The sequence below is a fragment of the Cinclus cinclus genome, chromosome 1 (assembly GCF_963662255.1).
Source record: "Cinclus cinclus chromosome 1, bCinCin1.1, whole genome shotgun sequence".
Lineage (NCBI taxonomy): Eukaryota > Metazoa > Chordata > Aves > Passeriformes > Cinclidae > Cinclus > Cinclus cinclus.
Window position 1 is genome coordinate 46,125,122 of NC_085046.1, and position 19,441 is coordinate 46,144,562.

A 19,441-nucleotide genomic window follows, 5' to 3' on the forward strand; every position below is an offset into this window, starting at 1 on the left:
TTTGCCTTGGCTCTGCCAAAACACAGCCCACAGCCCAAACATCCCATAGTATGAAAATGTAATGGAAACTGTCTGCAAGTATCGAAGTATTCCAGTCTTGTGCCTAAATTACTTCAAGGCCTGCATGTATTCAAAGCTGAACTTACTTGTGTTACACATCTATTGATTAGGATCTTGCAAAGAGAGAAGCAACTTCAATGAGAGAGAAGAAGCCTACAACTTGTATTTTCTAGTTGAGGTTGCAGTGATAAGCATAATGTTAACATGGTGCTTCTATGTGTTAAATATGTTATTTAAACAAAAAATTATTTTCATTGTAACTGACAGCAAATTACTGACATGACAAGAAATTTTCTAAGATAAGACATCTGATTCAAGAGTTCACATTTTCTTCCTCACAATATGTTGCATTTTTTACTCTGTATTTCTTCATTACTAAATTTTATCACACTAATATAAAACAGATGAAAATAATTATTTGGGTTTCAGAACAGTTCAAAGAGAGGGACAGCTTAACATCCCCGGAGATGGAAATTTGCATTGCCTGGCCATGTACTGAGTAACAGTCACCTCCTCAACAAATGATGAGCATATTTACTAAAGCACATCTCTGAACCTTAACTTTCAAGTGTTTCTTCATTCCACCAGTCTTCTTGCATATTCCTGCACTGATATTTTGAATAAAAAGGAAGCCAGAAAGAGGTGACTTTGGTTTAATCAACTGCAGCCTTTCTGTGCATTTTTTTTAGTTGAAAGTTCAGCTTCAATCATATCTGCTGTGATAACTCTGTTAAACTTCAGTTTAACAGACATAAGGGAAGTGTAATACCTACCAGAAACATGAGAACAATTTCCATCTTTCTCCTTTTTATTTAACCGCGAGTACATGTCAACAGTTGGCATAAACTTCATAAAAATACAGTACCTTTTTGTGCCGAAACACTAGTCACAATGTTTATATAAAGACGTTTTTCCTGCTTCCTTGAATTCAATTAACATTTTAAAAAGTGACTTCCCAAAAGCCCTTTTTTTGTGAGTTTCCTTTCCTTATAGAAATTTTTCCAAAATCTATTCTGCAAAAGTTAAAAAGCTAATGCATTTTCAGCCATTCTCCCTCAGCCTCTCAATAAAACAGATTATAAAAAAATAATACATTTTAGAATACTGATCAGTTGTTATACTATTACTTTATCACAGGTTTCCATTTAATTTACACTGTTACAGGTGTGATGGATGGTGTCCCTATAACATCCAGGATCACCAGATGCTATTAGGGCTAAAAAGACCAGTCATACCAATAGACTGATGTGAACAAAAAAACTGAGCTGAAACAAATCCAGACCATGAATGATACATGTTGAAACATCAGACCTTAGAAGTCTTACAATGCTGTAGAATCACAGGAAGCTGTGATAGCTACCAATGGCAATAAACATACAAAAATTCTACCAAGTCAGTTAAACAACTGAAGGGTATGCTTGCACTGGGTATCTTGGAAAGTGAGATCTCTATTATCTAATAATAATACTGGTGTGACATCAAGATGACATCAAGAAAAACAGCAGAACCAGTCTAATAATGCTGGAGCAATTATACCCACACAACTGACTACAGCCATAGCACAACTGGGATAAATTTAATTTTTCTTAAAAGCTGATGAAAAAGTTCAGGCAGGATCTAATATATGGAGAAAGAAAAAAGGGCATTAAATTTTGAAAGCAATTTCTTATCAAGTTAGGCGCTGAAGGTCTTATTAAGGCAGTGAAGGATTTATTTTAGTATCCTTCTAAGGCTATAACAGATTTTTCCTGAATAAAGCGTTTTCCTTTAAAAATTTCATGTATATTATGCCAGGTTATTCTGAAAGCATAAGAAAATGCTAAAACCCTTGGACAGTGAGAAACTAAATTATTGCCTACTGCAAATATTACCATTATTAGTCTTTTTTTAATATCAATAGGATTCCAATAACATGCACCGAAGAAATGAAGTTTCAAGTCCACCTATGAACCTTTCCATAGCTATTTTTAGCTCTTTTTGGACCAGTGTTAAATAAAATGTGCAAACATATAATCATTTGCATAGCAAATCTCAAGGGATTGACCCTGAAATAGAAATCCAAACTGTTAGGTTTAAGATATTTCTACAATCAGAATTCGCTTAAAATGTTAAAAAATAAAATACACATTTTTCCATTTTAACTCTAGTAAAAAAAGATATTTCTGATTTAAAATTCTTACAGTTACTAGTTTAAAGATTTGAAAGACTGAATGCTTCTTTGCATTGAAATGTTATTCGTTTGGAATCTTCAAGACTCTGTAATTGCTGTTTTCAAATACTGTGATGAAATATGGCCTGGAATCCTTGCTCATAAGGGTACATAAAGGAATTTTTCCTCTATTAGCACGATCCTCAACATCCCAAATTTCAGGCATACTGCAGCCAGGCCTAAAAAATAGGAGTATGAAAACAAAAATTAAGAAATGCCATAAAAAAAACCCATGAAGCTTGCTTCATCATGCCCCATGAGTACTTGATTGTGCCATCTGTATTTTTTAAGTTTGTCTTTATACTACAAAAATGAACAGGTTACAAAATCAATAAATATAGTAGTAACTTAAAAATAGTATTGAGGATGTGTAAAATACATCTGGCTTTTGTGGTTATGTAATTCATAAAGAACTAATTTGGAGGAGGAAGCATGTAAAACAATGCAAATTATGCAACGCATTATATATTACCAGGGACCCTTAAATCTTCCAATAAAATGGAGGGTGATACACATTACTTACTTTTTTCTGCTTACACACAATGACTCTTCAAGGATGTAATAATTCACTCCTAGTTTTATCAAATCTCTTTTTACTTGGCTTGCAGGTTTTCGACTGTACATGGAATACACTACTTTAGTTCTGGCCCTTCAAAAAGATAAAAATAAGGGTTAGCTGCAATACAGCATGAAAATGTAAGCTTCAATCTTAGACTGGAGAGAAGGCTTTATTTCACAAGGTAACTATGCTAAAGCAAAGTTTACATTAATAGTGCCATTTGCTTAAGTATGATTACATCTTCACAAATATAGTACTTCCAAGAACAAGTTATACAGCCCTTTGGTTTTTCTGTAGCAGGAGACAACTTTTGTAACAAGATCCATGGTTATTGTGAACTGCAAGTGTAAAGATGTCAAAGCAATGCATTCACCATGTAATACTGAAGGCCAGAAATGACCTTGCTTGGACTCGAGTGATCAGTAGGAATCAATCCTCAGCTGAGTCCTTCCAGATCCTTGCAATATGTGTCACTATGGTCATACTGCTTTTACTGGAACATTCTGAAATGCAGAGCACAAGACCTGGAGTCCGCCTACAGTGATAAAGCAAATTCAGCTCTTGGACACTATGATCCTGTTTCGGAACTAGATGACCTTTAAGGTCACTCCAAACCAGGCCAGTCCATATCACATCCAGCAATATCCTCCTCTGAATGTGCAAAGCACAATTCTGTTAAAGCCCATTCATTTTCTGATACTTAATATAGGTACTGCCTGTACCTTGTTTTTCCCAAACATGCCCTGGTCCTGCGATTTTGTAACTAGGACAAAATATTTCAAATGAAAGGGACCTACAGTGATCATCCAAGTCCCACTGTCTGACCAATTCAGGGCTTACCAAAAGCTAAAGCCAGTTAACACCAGCCAGAGAACTAAGGACATAAGGCAAGTAAAATGTATCCCTGTCCTTTCTCTTTTTATCCCCATCTTGCTGCTTGCAACAAGAGTACCAATCTTAGTAACTCCACTACAAAATTTCAGCTTCAATAATTAACCAATTATCACAAAAAATGGCAGCCAATCACAGAAACCTAGTAGAAATAAATACCCTAGCTATCCTAGGGGAAAAAAAAAAAAAGTATCTGTCTACAAGGTCATGAGTAACCAGAATGAAAGAAGGATATAATTGTACAGATGAAATCCAATTCCCTAACTTAATTCTGATTTTCTTGTATGCAAGTTTGAAGCCATATCTATCCCTGGAGTGTATCCTTTCTGATGAACACAAACCCTGAAGAAATAATGCATGTGTTTTCAGTTTGACTGAAATAACAAATCCAGTTTTATGAGGTTTTAACAAATTTTACAATATAACATGATGCCATTCCTACTGTGCATTACAAACATTACGAGAATCAATAGCAAATGCAAATAAAACCTCAACTGCAAAATTCACCTTAAACCTGCATCTTCATAGTGAGGATGATTTACAATAGGACGAAGTGTAGACAATTTAACACTTGCCATTGTAGGCATTGCTCCTGCAAAAACTGCATCTGAAATACACAATCAAAGGCATTTCTGAAACAGGAAATCAAACAGTTAGAGAAGCAATTCAAATATCTGAAGAGTAATCCTGTAGAAAAACCATGAAGAGCATAGAGGCCTTTTTAAAAGGCCATACATGACATCAACAGGAAATCAGTGTTTTAGTTTGGGTTTTTTTTTAATCTTGAATATAAGCCATTAGATAACTATGAATCAAAAAATGGAGATTTAATGCATCTTGTTTTTCTTGAATTGGTAGAATAACACTCATTATAACACCAGACTTCTATTTGTCACTTTCCTCAGTGTTTAATGGGCAATAAAATCTCAGCCTACTATGGCTTCAACGTATTTTCCTTCTAGAAAGGCAACTACTTTGTTTCCAACCAGTTTTCTGATGGATTTTAGGAAAAGGAGAGGTGCAACCACAGCACACAGACATTTTTAATTCTCTTCTTGCAAAATGCTGATCATGTACCCACATGTAGGATCAGAGTCATTTAAGTAAAAATCTGTTTTAATTGGACTGGGCAAAGATGTTTTTGTTGAAAATACTACACCAGGAGTTAGAACATCCAGATCAGTAGCCTGGAGTTTAACAGAATCAGCTTTTGATGCTTTTTTCTTTGGCGATAGCTTTTATGTGGACAAGTAGACATGCCAAAGCCACAGATAGTAGCAACACCTCTGCAGTCATTTGTGACAGGTTCTGTGGTTCAGCCTCACAGTAAATAGGGACATCCTACATTATTAAATAGCTTACCTTGTCTGGTATTGACTTTTATCCACTCTAAAAGTTCTTCCTGTGGCAAATTGCTAAATTCTCCCATGATGCTCCACTGAGTTCGAAGGTTTGCAGATCCCTCTATTGTCATCAATGTTAAAATAGCAAAGACCAATGTTTTGGGCTGGATTTTATAGAAGAGCCATCCAAACAACTGAAATGCAAGAATCAGTTAATTCCTAGACAACAATTCTTTAATGTTGTATGCAGAACAATTAACTTTTATTTCTCTATGAGGCACCTAACATATATTGCACTATGAAACATCTCTGCTATTTCTTCTCCACTAAACTTCAGATAGTATTCACAGTATTATATTTCATAGTATTACAATTCAGAACATAATATTATATACAATATATATTATATTTCAGAACATAATGACTAAGAATTATTAATGATTTAAAAACTATTTTACATTACATTTGCAATTCTAAATAAATAAAAAAGAATTAAAAATTCACATTAATGCAAACTTTTAAAGTTGTAGCTCAAATGTAAAAATCTGCAAATAAAGATGATTCAATAAAGCTAACTGGACTTTTACAGTATTTTATCTCCTGTTTACATCTAGAGTTTTTATATGTAGTATACAGATTAGAGATTGTACTGCAAACTTTTGAAACATATTAGAAAAACAGACTTTGAGGATAATAAGCTTAATGCTGCTTTATATCCCAATCTTTCCTTTCTTGAACTGGAGCTTGCATTGTTTCCTAAAGACAATTTGCTTGAGGCTCTAATTAAATATTCATTAATACATGAAAATGGGTAGTTAAATAAGTAGCACTAAATTTGCTGTGTTGAAGCTGAGTTTGAGCAGTAACAGTTTACCACATCCATATTGGAACTAAACCTTAAATAAGAAAGTATAAACTACATTATTTTTGCAATTAGAAGGCTCCACACATTAAAAGTATGAAACCCATATTAAATAAATAAATTTCATTCACAGTACCATTACCTGGGGTTTTTAAACTAAAGCACAAAACAATAAAAGAGAGTCTCTCAGTAGAAGCTCACAGTAGGCTGACTACACCAATTAGGTAGTGTGTGTTATCTTTCTTATAAACTAACCACAAACTACCTCACAATAATAAAATTCTCCAGCCACCTCTCCAAAAATACAGTGTACTCTCTCACCCCTAAAGACTCACTAAACACTCTGAGAAGAACAGCAATACTATCAAGGGGAAGTTAAGATCCCAAACAGGCCTGACCACTGTGTGGATCTGGAAGGATGAAGAGAAATTAATTCATTTGTAGGCTGCTCGACATGAGCAAACCTCCTTTTCACCAATAGCTGCAAAAATGTAACTTCACAGACATGTTAGAACTTTAACACTCCCATAGTTTTTAAATTCAAAGAAAATTACATTACTGTCATGCTTTTAAAAAACCTCATTAATGTTCAAAGTCTCTGAATTTAGCACTATTTTGTTTACACAAGGAGCCTAGAATGACTGAATATATATGCAAATGCAAAAGCAGCATTTATTTCATGAGATGCTGTTCCGTATGTGGTGTTTTTTTAATCAATTCAATGTTTTATGTGGGTTTTTCTTCCCAAATGAATACTTCAAGTCTTTCTCCAGATAGTTTGTTTTCAAAATTTCTACTCAGGATAGTATAATTTCCCCTAACAGAAAGAGGAAATGCGTGGATGTAAATGGTTAAAAGTCTCAACAGAAACAACAGCAGATATGAATCTAACTTGAAGCACAAACAGTAAAGTCAACGACAAAAATGAACTGATCCTTAATTTACTTACTGCTCTTGGTTCAGCTTAAGAGAAGTAAAGATTCTAATCACAGGTTTCTCATGGTTAAAATGCAGCTGTACGGAAGAAGGGTATTACTCCCTTCTCAAACACTTTATATTTTTATTTCATTAAAAATCCTTTATTGAAAATGTGTTATGACGTGAATTACTTTCCCATGAAAATCAGCATTAGGTCACTTCTTCTCATCAGAAAGCATTCCAGACACTGAAAATATTCTTTACTAGAAAAAGAACATTATCATTTTTATTGCCCATCAGCTGCCACAAGCTGCTGGTAATGGAAAAATGGAAAATGCAGGGATTCATGCAATGGGCAGAAAGAACACAACATACAAAATTTCTTTTCCATGTGCAAATAGTAATTTTTAGCCTCAAAACAAATCAGATATACTAACATACCACTGCATATAAACTTCCACAATCTGCTAGATGAAAGGATAGTGTTGACCTCAATTACAATAACTGCCTATCTTACATTTGCTTAAATTTCTCTTGCATCTGTAAAACCAAATTGTCACTTATTAACTTATGTTCATTCAAACTTCTAAAACTTTATCCAGTAATAAAGTGTACCGAGTGTTAATCAACCATTTGGTCCTAAGTCCCATCTTCCTCCACCCAAGAAATTCTGGATCAGTATTGCACATACAGTCAGATTTTTCAGCCTCAAAAAACTACTTCTCCTCAGCAGCCAGTATTATAGGAAAAGCTCATTAAAAAACAATTGGTATTTTCCTGGCCCTACAAAAACAAGCAAACCAACCAAAACAAGAACAAAAAAAAAAAAAAAGAAGTTTTCTTATTGTTTGCTTAAGTCTTAGAAGTGATCTGCTCAATGGTGGCTTATGGCAACTCCTAGAAGGTTATCATCTGCAATTGCAGCTCCCTGAGAAGCTTACTCTCACTCCACAACAGGAAACAGAAGAACAAAGGGACAAAATGCAGTTGGAAGCACAGATAAAAAAATATTGACAAAATACTCTGAACCTGTCCTCCCTTCCAATATTTACACACTTACAACTTGTGGCATCCTCTAAGATCCAACATGCAACAATTATGAAAAGCACCACCATTCACTAACTGGCCTGATGACCTCAGCTGCAATACTAAACATCCATAACAACGCAGGAAGAATTACTGAAATGCTATTACTCAGGTGCTTTAAAAAAAAAAAAAAAAAAAGTCACCATGCATCTAAAAAAAAATCAGGACAGATTTTACTGTGACACAAAATATATAAATACTTTTAGTTCTGAACTTCACAACAGAACTCTACTGCTACCACCACCAACAGGGCAGAAAAGCCCATCAAGAAACACAGTTAAAAAAAGAACTAAGAACAAATCAACATTGGACAGCATTAATTTAAATAATAATTGTTATCTAGATGTTGCATATTGAAAGAACAATTTTTGTTTTTCTGACCTTTGAAAAGCAGCTTCATTTCAAATTACTCAGAAACACCTTATGAAAGTTCACTTAGGAAAAAACCAAGTGCAACTGCTATTGCTTGAACAACGAGACCACCTAAAAGGATGCCAGCATTTCAAGAACTAAGAGCTGCAAAACTGAACACCTGTGAATCTTCTAGAATAGCAAGCATGTAGAGAAAATTCCTAAGTCCCAATACTCAATTATAAGATGACTAAAGAAAGAGGTTTTGACAATTTCTTAGCATTTTATGTTTTAACTGTAGAGACTAATTTGATGCTGGCAAACATTCAGCACTTTCACCTACTCAAAACAATTATTTGTTCAGCTAGCCTAAACAGCTTTCACCTCTTCGCATACATCCATCTCGTTCACTCATATTCCAGTTCGTTTGATACAGGTATCAGCTGTTTCACAGACAGGAACTGCCTTCACCATACCACCCTAATTCCCCTTTAGACACTTCCTACAAAATCACAGTGCAGTGCAGGGTGATAGGAACCTCTGAAGATCCAGCCCTGCTGCTTCAGCATAGTCACCCAGAGCCAAGTGCCCCAGGTCCATGTCCAGACAGCTTCTGAATACCTCCAAGGATGGACACTTCACCACATCCCTGGGCAACCTGTGCCAATGCTGACCACCCTCACAGTGAAAGTTTCCACATGCTCAGAGGGAAAGTGTGTGCCCATTGCCTCTGGGCACCATGTAAAAGACCCTGCCATTCCTCCCAGTTTTGTACCATCAGCAAACTTGCTGAAGAGTGCACTCTGTCCCACCATTCATTCCACTGACAAAGACATTGAACAGTCCTGGACCCAGCACTGGCCCCTCAGGTTACTGGTCTTCAACTAGACTTAGCATCACAGATCACCCCTCTCTAGGCCCAGCTAGTCAGTTTTCAATCTACCGCCCTGCCTGCTTCCCAGACAAAAGACTACTTACCCTATTTTTGCTGCATGTTCAAAGCTGCTAAAACAGCTATTTAAATAGAGATTTAATCACATCCACGTCTCAAAAACACAGATAATGAAAGCCTATTCTAAGATCTTTTATATCTGGAGGAAATCTAGTAACATTTGATGTTATAAATTATTTCAAAGTAGAAAGATTAAGTCTGAGTTAGGCATACGAGTTTGATTTTTAAGACTGTTTTCAACATGCAAGACTGCAAATGAGACTTCTGGAAATAATTAATAGGCAAGAAATATGCAAGGCAATAAGCTCCAAAGAGCTGTGAAAATACAGCATAAACAAAGACAAACATTGGATAAAATTAACAGTCAATAAAAACTTGCAGTGGCATAGAGGTGTGCAAACACAGTAAAATCTGTCTCCCTGTGCTCAAGCTTGATACACAGCATGTTAACTTGTATCATAATGAAGTTGGACAAGTTGCATAAAGCACGTCTTCTGTTTTATTTGGGAAGAGGAGAGAATGGAACCATTTTTTGATAGGCAACAATATAACCTGGTTTATTTTTATCTGGTACACTCATATTTAGTAATTACACACAGAGAAAACTGTTTCAGGACAAATATCTGTGCAATACTCAAAGTACTGAGATAGCTACAGGAAAAAAAAGAGACCTTACCTGTTTTGAACACACCAAGGAAGCCATAATACACAGATGTGGTGTTAAAAACAATTTTAGTCTCATGATTAAAATCGCTAGGACACTGTATGCCAACAGCTGCAGTGCATGGAATACCAGCTGTTAAGAAAAAAAAGAAACCACAAGACACAGAAGCAAATTTACATACTTTCAATTTCTGCCTTAAAACACACAAATTCACTTCCAGTATAGCTTAAATGACAAACTTGTCTGAAAGACTCCAAGTCAAAGTAAAGATATTCACATTTCAGATGATGATAATGACTTTCTGTTATCTTTTATCTAAAGTGCATGGAGTGCATCTAAGGAATTGAATAACAGGAAGAAGAAACATTATCAATAAAAGAAAAAGGAGCTAGAAAAACAGCTAGCTGTCTAAAAAACCCTTAGACATTAACAGACAATTGTTATAAATGAGAAACAAAATCTCGATATTTAGCAAAATTTAGATTGTTTTATTTGATATAGACGGAGCAAGCAGCACTGGGGAACCTGAGGGGTCACGGCCCACTCCATGCTCCATCGAATCTTGGTCTGCAGCTCCTCTTTATAGTAGGGTTTTCCTGGTAGTCTCCGGACAGTTTGTCAAGTAGCCACATGGTCTTGGTAGATAAGGAACAGTAGACGTGGGGGGTCTGGTTTTAACAGACAGGTTGGGATTGATTACACCAAGGCAGGAAATCTGGTATTGCAAAATCTTTCAGGTTGCAATTGATTATACAAAGGCAGGAAAACTGATTTTTGCAATATCTTTCAGGTCGTGGGAACCCCTGTTTTACAAACTGGTATCAAATACAATTTCCTAGAAACCTCAATATTCATAACAGAGGGATTTCAACAGAATGATTTAATCATATTTGTTTTTCTCTATCTAATGTCCATGCTTCATTTCAGACCTAAGTATTCTGGTTTATACAAAGCCCAATGCTTTTATGATTAACACGAATCTTTTATCAATTATCACACAGTTATATATGTAAAATTTCTTGTATAACCTCTTTATAGAAGTTGAGACCCTGCTTTTTAGTGCCCAAAATACCCAAGTACGGAAAAAGAGAAGCTAATTAAGATCATCCTTGATAATCACACAATCAGTGGCAGCTTGCTTAATATTCTAAAAAGCAGATATGTGTGCCGGTTTTATCCTGTGGGGAGGCACACTAGGAAGTTTTTTCTCCATGAGAACATCCTCTGTGAATTGATGGGACCAATCGGAGGCTGGTTTAGCTGTTGACAGCCTGAGAAACCAATCCGAAAAGTCGGTTCGCTCCGTGAATCACATTTGAAGCAAGTAAACGCCGGGAGAGCTCTCTTGCATTTCCGGCCTTTTACAATGTAACACTAACTTGGCCTGGGCCGGCTTCCAGTGCGGCCCAAGCCAGGCAAGGTTGGGCTCTGGAGGCTGCTGGGCCCCGTTTTTAACCAGGGGCTCCAGTGGCCAAGGGAAGTAGAGGCCCATTGCTGGGATCCTCGCCTTTTCCCGGTGTGGCCGTAGCTCAGCGGGGCCCTGCCCTGCCCCGGCTCGGAGCAGCCCTGGGGTGGCCGAGCCCGCCCAGCCGCCCTCACGGCCCTGGGGGAGGCAGCCGGGCCCGGTTCGGGAGAGCCCCCAGGGCTTTGTGTGCTGGGCAGGGCAGAGGGAGAACCCCCGGGCTGCGGCTGGAGCTGGGGGCGGGCAGCGCCGGAGGAAAGCCATGGACACACGGCCTTGGCACCCATTTCTCCTCTGGATGGACTTTGCAGTTTTCGTCCGTTCCCCTCCAGCATTGCCTGGGCGGCCTGAGATCCTGACACAGCTCCAGCATGGCCTGGCCCAACCCCTGCAACTTCTGGGTGAGACTGTAATTTTCCAATGCTCAGGTAAGACTTACAGACTTTCATCTTTCCTTATGTGAGAGGGCGAAGAGAAAGAATACACTAAAGTCAATGAAGTAAAAGCTGAGTTTCTAGATGGAAGGAGAATGAGGAGACGCCATGAAGGTTGGCTGAAAAATCTGTAAGTTATAGGGGTGGACTGTACTACACGAAAAAATTCCTTTAAACCGTGAGAAAAGAGAGACGGGGGGGGCGGGGGGGGGGATGTGGAGCAAGGTGTAAGGTGTTTGAAGAATCCTTTCCACCGAGGGAAAAAGGGGGATCTCTGTTCCTGGAACTGAAGTATGAATAGAGAGAAGTGAGATAAAGAGAACTTTTGCCTTTGAGTAGCTCATCCTTAAAAGTAATACCCCATGACTTTTAAACATGGCCCGCAATTCAGTTCTGAAAAGACTGTATCAGTTCTGAAAAGACTGTAAAGTGGGAGGAGATTCATGATAGCAGATCCCAGGCGGCTGTTATTCATGAACAAAGTGGAGTTAGGAGAGAACTGGTTATTTCCTCTCTTGACAAAAGATCCTTATAGCTAAACGAGAAGAAACTCCTCTCCCTAAAGTGAACTGAAAAAGATTATTTAAGTAAGGAAATTGACTGAAATGTCTCTCTATGTTGTTAAACTGTGACAAAGTGGAAGGAAGGAGTAGTCTGAAGATCTATTCTGAAATTATTATTCTTCTTTGTGTTGTTAATAAAGTTTTTCTTTAGTCCCTTTTAGGTTTTAGGCCTGCTTTGCTTTTACTCCTAATTTTATAGCGCAACAAAAGGTAAATATATTAGAATTGGCAATCCCAAACTATTACAATATGTCACTCACTACTTAACATTAATCTATGTTACTTGTTAAAGTGCTGTGCTAAATCAGAGGCATTTTTTAAATCAGTGCTTTTATCTGATTATTACAGAATCATTTAGGTTTGAAATAACCTCTAAGATTAAGTCTACTCATTCATCCAACACTGTCAATTCCACAGCTAAATCATGACCTCAGTGCTACATTTACATGTCTTTAAATGCCTTCAGGGATAGTGACTCAAATCCTTCCCTGGGCAGCCTATCCCACTGCTTGACAATACTTTTGGGTATTTTTCCTAATATCCAATCTAAACCCCCTCTAAAGCAACCTGAGGTTAAACCAGGAGACGTTTACCAGCTCTCTGGGCCACCTGATCCCAGTGTTTCACCACTGTCATTGTAGAAACATTTCTTCCTTATAGCTAGCCTAAATCTACCCGACTGCAGTTTTAAGTCATTATCCCTTGTCCTATTGAAACAGGCCCTGCTAAAAAGTTGTTCTTGTCTTTCTTATAGGTCCCCTTTAAGCAATGAAAGGCCCCAATCAAGTCTCCCTGCAGCCTTCTCCAGGTCTAACAACCCAAACTCTATTAGTCTGTCCTCATAGGAGAAGTGTTCTATAGCTCTGTTTTTGTGGATGTCCTCTGGACCTGCTCCAGGTCTATGTTCTTCCTGTGCTAAGGGCTCCAGAGTGGGACACACTACACTGCTTTGCACAGTTTTACTAAAAAGAACCATGTGTACTACAACATTCATTATGGCATATCTCAAAACAGAATTTGAACATCATGTGAAGGAACCAATCTCCTCAGTCTCCATGTTGAAAATGGAAGATCCAGCCTAATTTCAGTGTCTTTTGGAGCAGCTACAGTAGAATCCCAAGATTCCTCTCTTGCACAGTCACCCACATAAGCCAGTATATTCCTTTGTCCAATATTCCAGTTATTCTGGTGACATACCAGACCCAACTTAAGATGAGGGAAATAACAATGCAAATACTTACCTTCAAATAAACTATGTGCATCAGCATCAGCCCATCACAACCTGCATTTCAATACTGATAAAATTATGCAGAAAAAGAATCTTACCTCACCATTATTAAAGCGTTCTTCTCTGAAAAAAATAACAACCCAAAACTCAACATTATTTATGTAATACACAAGCACTTGTTCTATTTTAAAATCATCTCTAACAGCATTAGACAATGCAACTAATCCAGTAAGCTTAAGTCAAGTGTCAAAACTTTTTTCCCCTCTTGCAAGTTCTGAAATAAATTGCAAATCACAACTATCTTCCTCAATCCCTGTATCTATTTGTAAATCTTGAGTTTTGATTTTAGCAGGTTTTTTTTAATTACTTCCATGAAATCAAACTCTGGTATCTTTTATAACCTGGAAGAAAATAATAGGGAAAAAAGAATTTGCACTCACTATAGTAAAAAAAGCAAAAAGGCTTTTTTGCTATAACATAAACGTAATACATAACTACTGGTTTAGGAACAGAGCAAAAAAACTACATCATTAAATATAAAATCTAGGCATAAATGGGTTAAGATGTCTAAAACAGGTTTAGCAGATAGCCTCAGTTTTAGTTATAATATAAAAATACCATTTTTAATACATCCATTCAGTTACCAAACTGCACATAACTAACCTTTCAAAAAGGACTAACAAAATGTGGACTTCTGAATTATGTAGCATACAGCAAATCAAATTAACTTCCAGCAGAAAATTCAGTTTTACATTGAAAAAGAAGACAATACTTACTTTTCATATCGGCCTGTACGAGATAAGGACCACAAAATATATTTAATTGCCTGAAGAAAACAAGAGACAACAGAAAGTATGAACAAAACTTTCAAAAGCATTTTGACTCATTTTCAACATTCGCCAAATTGAACTGTAATCTGTTTTTGAGATAATGCTAAGATAAAAGACATGCAACGTTTTAGCTAAAACTTCTTTTAGAGTTTTAGTTTAATTAGCCAGGCATTTAGCAGTTATCCCATCTGTTCCTGTGGAAAATGAAAGCTGTTTTTACACAAATTATACATAATCAAATTTACAAAAACAGTTACAAACTCCAGTTTTGGTATTCATCAGCTAAGTAACAGAAATTGTTTTGGTGCCTAACATCAAATCAAGTTTTATCAGGGCTCAGGACTGGACCTTTGCAAAAATCTTTGTAAAGAGAACACAGAATTTTAAATATATGTTTTTGAAAACCCGTATTTTTTCTGACTGAATTGGATTTATATGTCAAGGTTTCAGCAGCAGAAGCATTGCAGGGACGGCTTCTGTGGGAAAAGACCAGGGGCTCCCCATGTCAGAGAGAGAGCCAGTTCAGACAGCTTCATACCAGATCTACCAGTGGCCAAAGCTGAACACATCACCAACACTGGTGGGTCCTCTATTGATAGTATCTTTACAAAAAAGTAACACTGCAGCAGGTTTAAGAGAGAGCAGTGGGAGAATTTGGAGTGAAATGACCCTGAAGTCACCGAGGTCAGTGAAAGAGCGGGAGGAGGTGCTCCATGTGAACCATGAGATTGCAGCTTTTGGCGAACACCACAGTCATGTCAGTCTTTTTTTTTTTCCCCAGAGGCCCATGAAAGATTAAGATGGAGCAGATAGAAATTCACCTGTGAGACCTGTGCAGGACCCCATGCCAGAGCAGATGCACATGCCTGGAAGGATGCTGCAGCCCTCAGAGAGCCCCCCAAAGGAAAAAGTTCCTGGCAGGAACTGCATCTTGGGGACAAGAGCCCACAAAGGAGCAGGTTTTCTGGCAGGAGCTGCAGTTTGTGGGGGACTCATGCTGGAGCAGTCTGTTTCTGAAGAACTGTACCACATGGAAAGGACGTGACCCAGTTCTTAAAACAACTGCAGCCTATGGAAGCGACTCACTAAGCCTGGGGATGAGAAGATGTTTTTAGTTTTTGGGTTGCTTCTTGCATTTTATTTTTAATTCACAAAAAATTAATTTGATCTTCCTCAATTCAAGCTCATGACAGTGGATCAGGAAGTGAGGCCCCCACACTTATCTTGACCCATGAGATTTTTCTGTTCTTCTTTCCCCATCATACTGAGAGCAGAGAATGGCAGCATGGCTTGGCAGGGACCTAGCGTCAGCAAAGGTTAACTCACCACATCAATTTCTTCCCATCTCAAATAAATAAATAGTAATCCCTTCAAAAAAACTGAAGTGTAAGTTCAAGGTAAAGGCAACTCACTGAATCAGTCACTTACCCTTTTGATGATTACCCCAAAAACCACCAGAACAACTGGTAATAGCAGAGTCTTTGTGTATCTTACTGGAGTCTAAAATGGAAATCAAGTTCATTAATCACTTTCCTTCATCTGTAATTATTTTGATCACCATTTTAAAGAGATTAATAGAAGGAGATCTTCCAGGAGTAAAATGTAAATATAAACTCCACCCAGCAATCATACTGAAGACATAATACTAGGGTCATCAGTAAATTATTTCCAGTTCTTTGGCAAGCCATCCAGAGATGAGAAATTGATTGTATCTCATCTGAATTTGACTACTGTGGATTGAATAACCTATAAACATTTCAAATGCATATCTAGGTGCTAATAAATTAGAAGTCGTCTATTAATGCCACATTATTAAGCTTCAGTGCTGTTCTGTAGTCTAAACCTACCACATAAGGCCCTTGCAGCTCTCAGTACAATTTCCATATACTCAAAACCAGGTACTGAGAGTTCCATAAAATCTTGTTTGCAGAACTGTAACTTCTCATTTATTCCTGAGAAAGCACTTCTTTCATTGAAGCAAGCAGATTTCTTAAATCTAAAATGAAAACACTGCTTTGGTTTAAGTTCATTTAAATGCACTAAATCAAATTAAATTTAGTTTTAGCTAATTGATTTTTCACAAGCATGTATTTGAACTTATGATGGCATTAGGAGGCATGGTTTTCAAATGTTTTAAGTTACAAATAAAGATAAAGCAAGAACTTCTGTCTTCCAAAATCACATATTTTGACCAAATTACCTCTTTTTCCATGAAGTCAAACTCGGCAGCGCAGGTATACATTAATGTATCAAAATCCTTGTAGCCAATAAATTTAGATTTCAATATATTTCCTATATGAGCCTGGTGGGATCCACAGGAAAGAAATACCAAACTGTAGTAAGCAAAAGCTGTCCTGTTTTCCACAACAAAGCAGTATAAATATAAGAAATTATATTGTATTGAGAAATATTTTTAATTGGAAGTTTATACCACTTACAGTATTGTTACAAGAGCACCAAAAATCTGCTTCCAGGGTATTTAATAACATCTTTGAGTCGAACACAGATTGTGCGGTATTAAATAAAAAGCAGAAAACAGCAGTAAAAAGGGTGTTACCATTGTGGCTGTATTCAACAGAAGTATAGTTTTGCATAGTCATATTTTAAGACATGACCTTCCTGTCTTTTAGCCCTTGATACGCATCTGCAGACAGGTTTTTAACAGTAGAATAAAGGGGCTAAAATACAGCAAAGGCTGTACGTGTTACAACAAGCATTTCAAAACTGTAATGAAAATCAGTTTAAGAGAAGAGTGAACTGACATACTGAGTAAATAAAGGTGCAGGAGAAGAAAGCCAAGACAAACAAAGTCCTATAAATCCACATTTAAAAACAAACACATAGAGCATCCACTAAGACAAAAGTAAAGATATTTGTGTTTTCACAAATTTTGGTAGAAACATCTCAAAGTGACAATACATAAGGAAAGAAAAAGCAAATATACAATCTCTATCCCACTTGCGCAAAACAAATTCTAGGAATTCAGAAAAGTGTATCAGTAAGATGTCAAAATCAAATAAAAGGTAAGGAATGATACAATTTTTGAAATATACCAACCAAATACTCTGATAACAGCACTTACATCATCAGCTGTTCCAAACACAAGAGAAGTCAAGTATTTCAAGGTGACTGTCCCAAATAGCCAGGCACATCCTTCAATGACCTTCAAAAATATATTTAGAATTAAATTGATATCTTTAACTTTTATATTTTTTTAAAGGCTTCTTGAATTTAGCTACTACTTATAAGCTCTCCTATGTTACAGGTGAAAGAGTTTCGCACAACTGATTTACACTACAGCTGTACCACTGCATACAACACTGCAGCAGAGGGGGTAGCAAAGTTATCTTCAATCAGGCACAGCCTCACTGTCTGTTCCATCTGTTTTGCACATATTACTGTCTAGGAATTGTTTTTTTGGACAAGAGCTGCTCCATATTATCAGGCTGTGCTAGCCTGGTAATTCAAATCTTTGGAGGAATTTGATGGTTTACAGCACTGTCTCAAGATGATCTGATGTTAGAAGTTGATGGAAATATAAACAAAGCATGTACAGTTACTGCTTTTAGTTATGTGCCGAGTTTATTCCTGTACCAGGAAGGTTAAATTCTTGGCAGTGTAGCTTAATCTAGTTTATTCTTATAAAACTGGAACAACTGAATAGGACAACCTGTCTCAGTATTTTGTATTTGGGACTCACAGCAGATGCCTTAAGAGAGAATGCAACAAAAACCTGATCTTTGCCCTAATGTAACCAGGGATTTTATGTGATGATGGGCTGTGTTCAATTGTCTCATTTAATGGCTGCTAAGAAACCTAAATAACTAGGAGATATTCTAATCCTTTACTGAATGGCTCTGGGTTGTTTTCTTCCACAGTAACTTTCTTATTCCTTATAATCTTATTGCTGCTAGCATAAGGGGCACTAAGAAAACTATAATTATATTCTGTACTTTTATTCACTGGCTTTGTGATATTTACCTTTATTTTACAAGATGTAGAATCGTAATGTATTTTAAAATCTCAACTATTTGGTGAATCTACATTAATAATTATCTTCATACTCTACATAGTGGTAATAGATTTGGGGGAAGACATTCCAGTTTTTAATTTTTTTTTTTTAGGTAAGACATTGACTGAGACTACACACAATATTTACAATGTTACATGTGAATTTATAAAATTAAAAAAAAATTCTGCTTTCTCTACAGGTCCTTCTCTGTGATTACCATCAAGTATTTTCCTTCTTAGTGCCTGCTCAGTAATGAATTGGTGTGTTCAGAGAACATTGCGTAGGAATACTGAGATTTCTCTGCTGAATGCTAGCATCTTATTTGGGAACAATTATTTTATATATGCTTTTAGGGCTGAGGTGGTCTTTTGAAAACTTAACATTTAATCCCACCCCTTGTTTCTGACCTTCTAATATTCATACCTTATCTCATGGAGTTTGATTTCTTTACAGTTCCAGTTAGACAGCTTCTCCAAAGAATTCCTGAAATTTATGTGTATTACATTCACCCATACACCCTTATCTACATCCTTCAGAGGAGTCAAACACTTTTGCAAGGCATGACTTCATTCCACAAAGGCTGCATTGGATGTCCCTCATTATGCTGCACAAACATACAGCTTAACACCTTCCTCATCATACAAGTTCTTATTCTTTTACAAAATTTATTAGTTTGCTGTTCCACAAGTGCCTTCGATCTCCATTTAAGAAAACTGACATGAAATCTGCCTACACTCTGATTTTCCCTGATACTACAGTCAGGCATATATACATGCACTGCAGTTTGCTATAAATATTTTAATTCCTTCCTATTCTAATTCCAGTATAATAACTGTATGAATTTCATCCAATTTTGCTAACAGCTTACTATTTATTTCATATGAATGCCTGTCTTAATTCAGTCATAAGTCTTGGTAGGCTCCCATTTCAGGTGTTTTTACATGTTAACGTTAGGTCTTAAGCAGTAAATCACTTCTCATGTTCTCTACTGTGTTACATTTTATTCCTAATAGTTTT

At 36.7% G+C, this 19,441-nt stretch overlaps 1 protein-coding gene across 1 annotated transcript in view; it reads right to left on the reverse strand.

The window, feature by feature from the left end:
* Window positions 1–856: 856 nt before the first annotated feature.
* DPY19L1 (dpy-19 like C-mannosyltransferase 1) overlaps window positions 857–19,441 on the reverse strand; it is a 45,460-nt gene continuing 26,875 nt past the window's right edge. The window contains exons 14-23 of the mRNA XM_062509761.1: window positions 17,495–17,575; window positions 16,613–16,714; window positions 15,841–15,912; window positions 14,359–14,408; window positions 13,681–13,705; window positions 9,908–10,027; window positions 5,082–5,256; window positions 4,227–4,326; window positions 2,793–2,918; window positions 857–2,448 (exon numbers count right to left, since the gene is read on the reverse strand). Coding sequence (XP_062365745.1) covers window positions 2,292–2,448; window positions 2,793–2,918; window positions 4,227–4,326; window positions 5,082–5,256; window positions 9,908–10,027; window positions 13,681–13,705; window positions 14,359–14,408; window positions 15,841–15,912; window positions 16,613–16,714; window positions 17,495–17,575 — 1,008 coding nt within the window. The 3' untranslated portion in view covers window positions 857–2,291. The remainder of the gene's footprint in view (window positions 2,449–2,792; window positions 2,919–4,226; window positions 4,327–5,081; window positions 5,257–9,907; window positions 10,028–13,680; window positions 13,706–14,358; window positions 14,409–15,840; window positions 15,913–16,612; window positions 16,715–17,494; window positions 17,576–19,441) is intronic.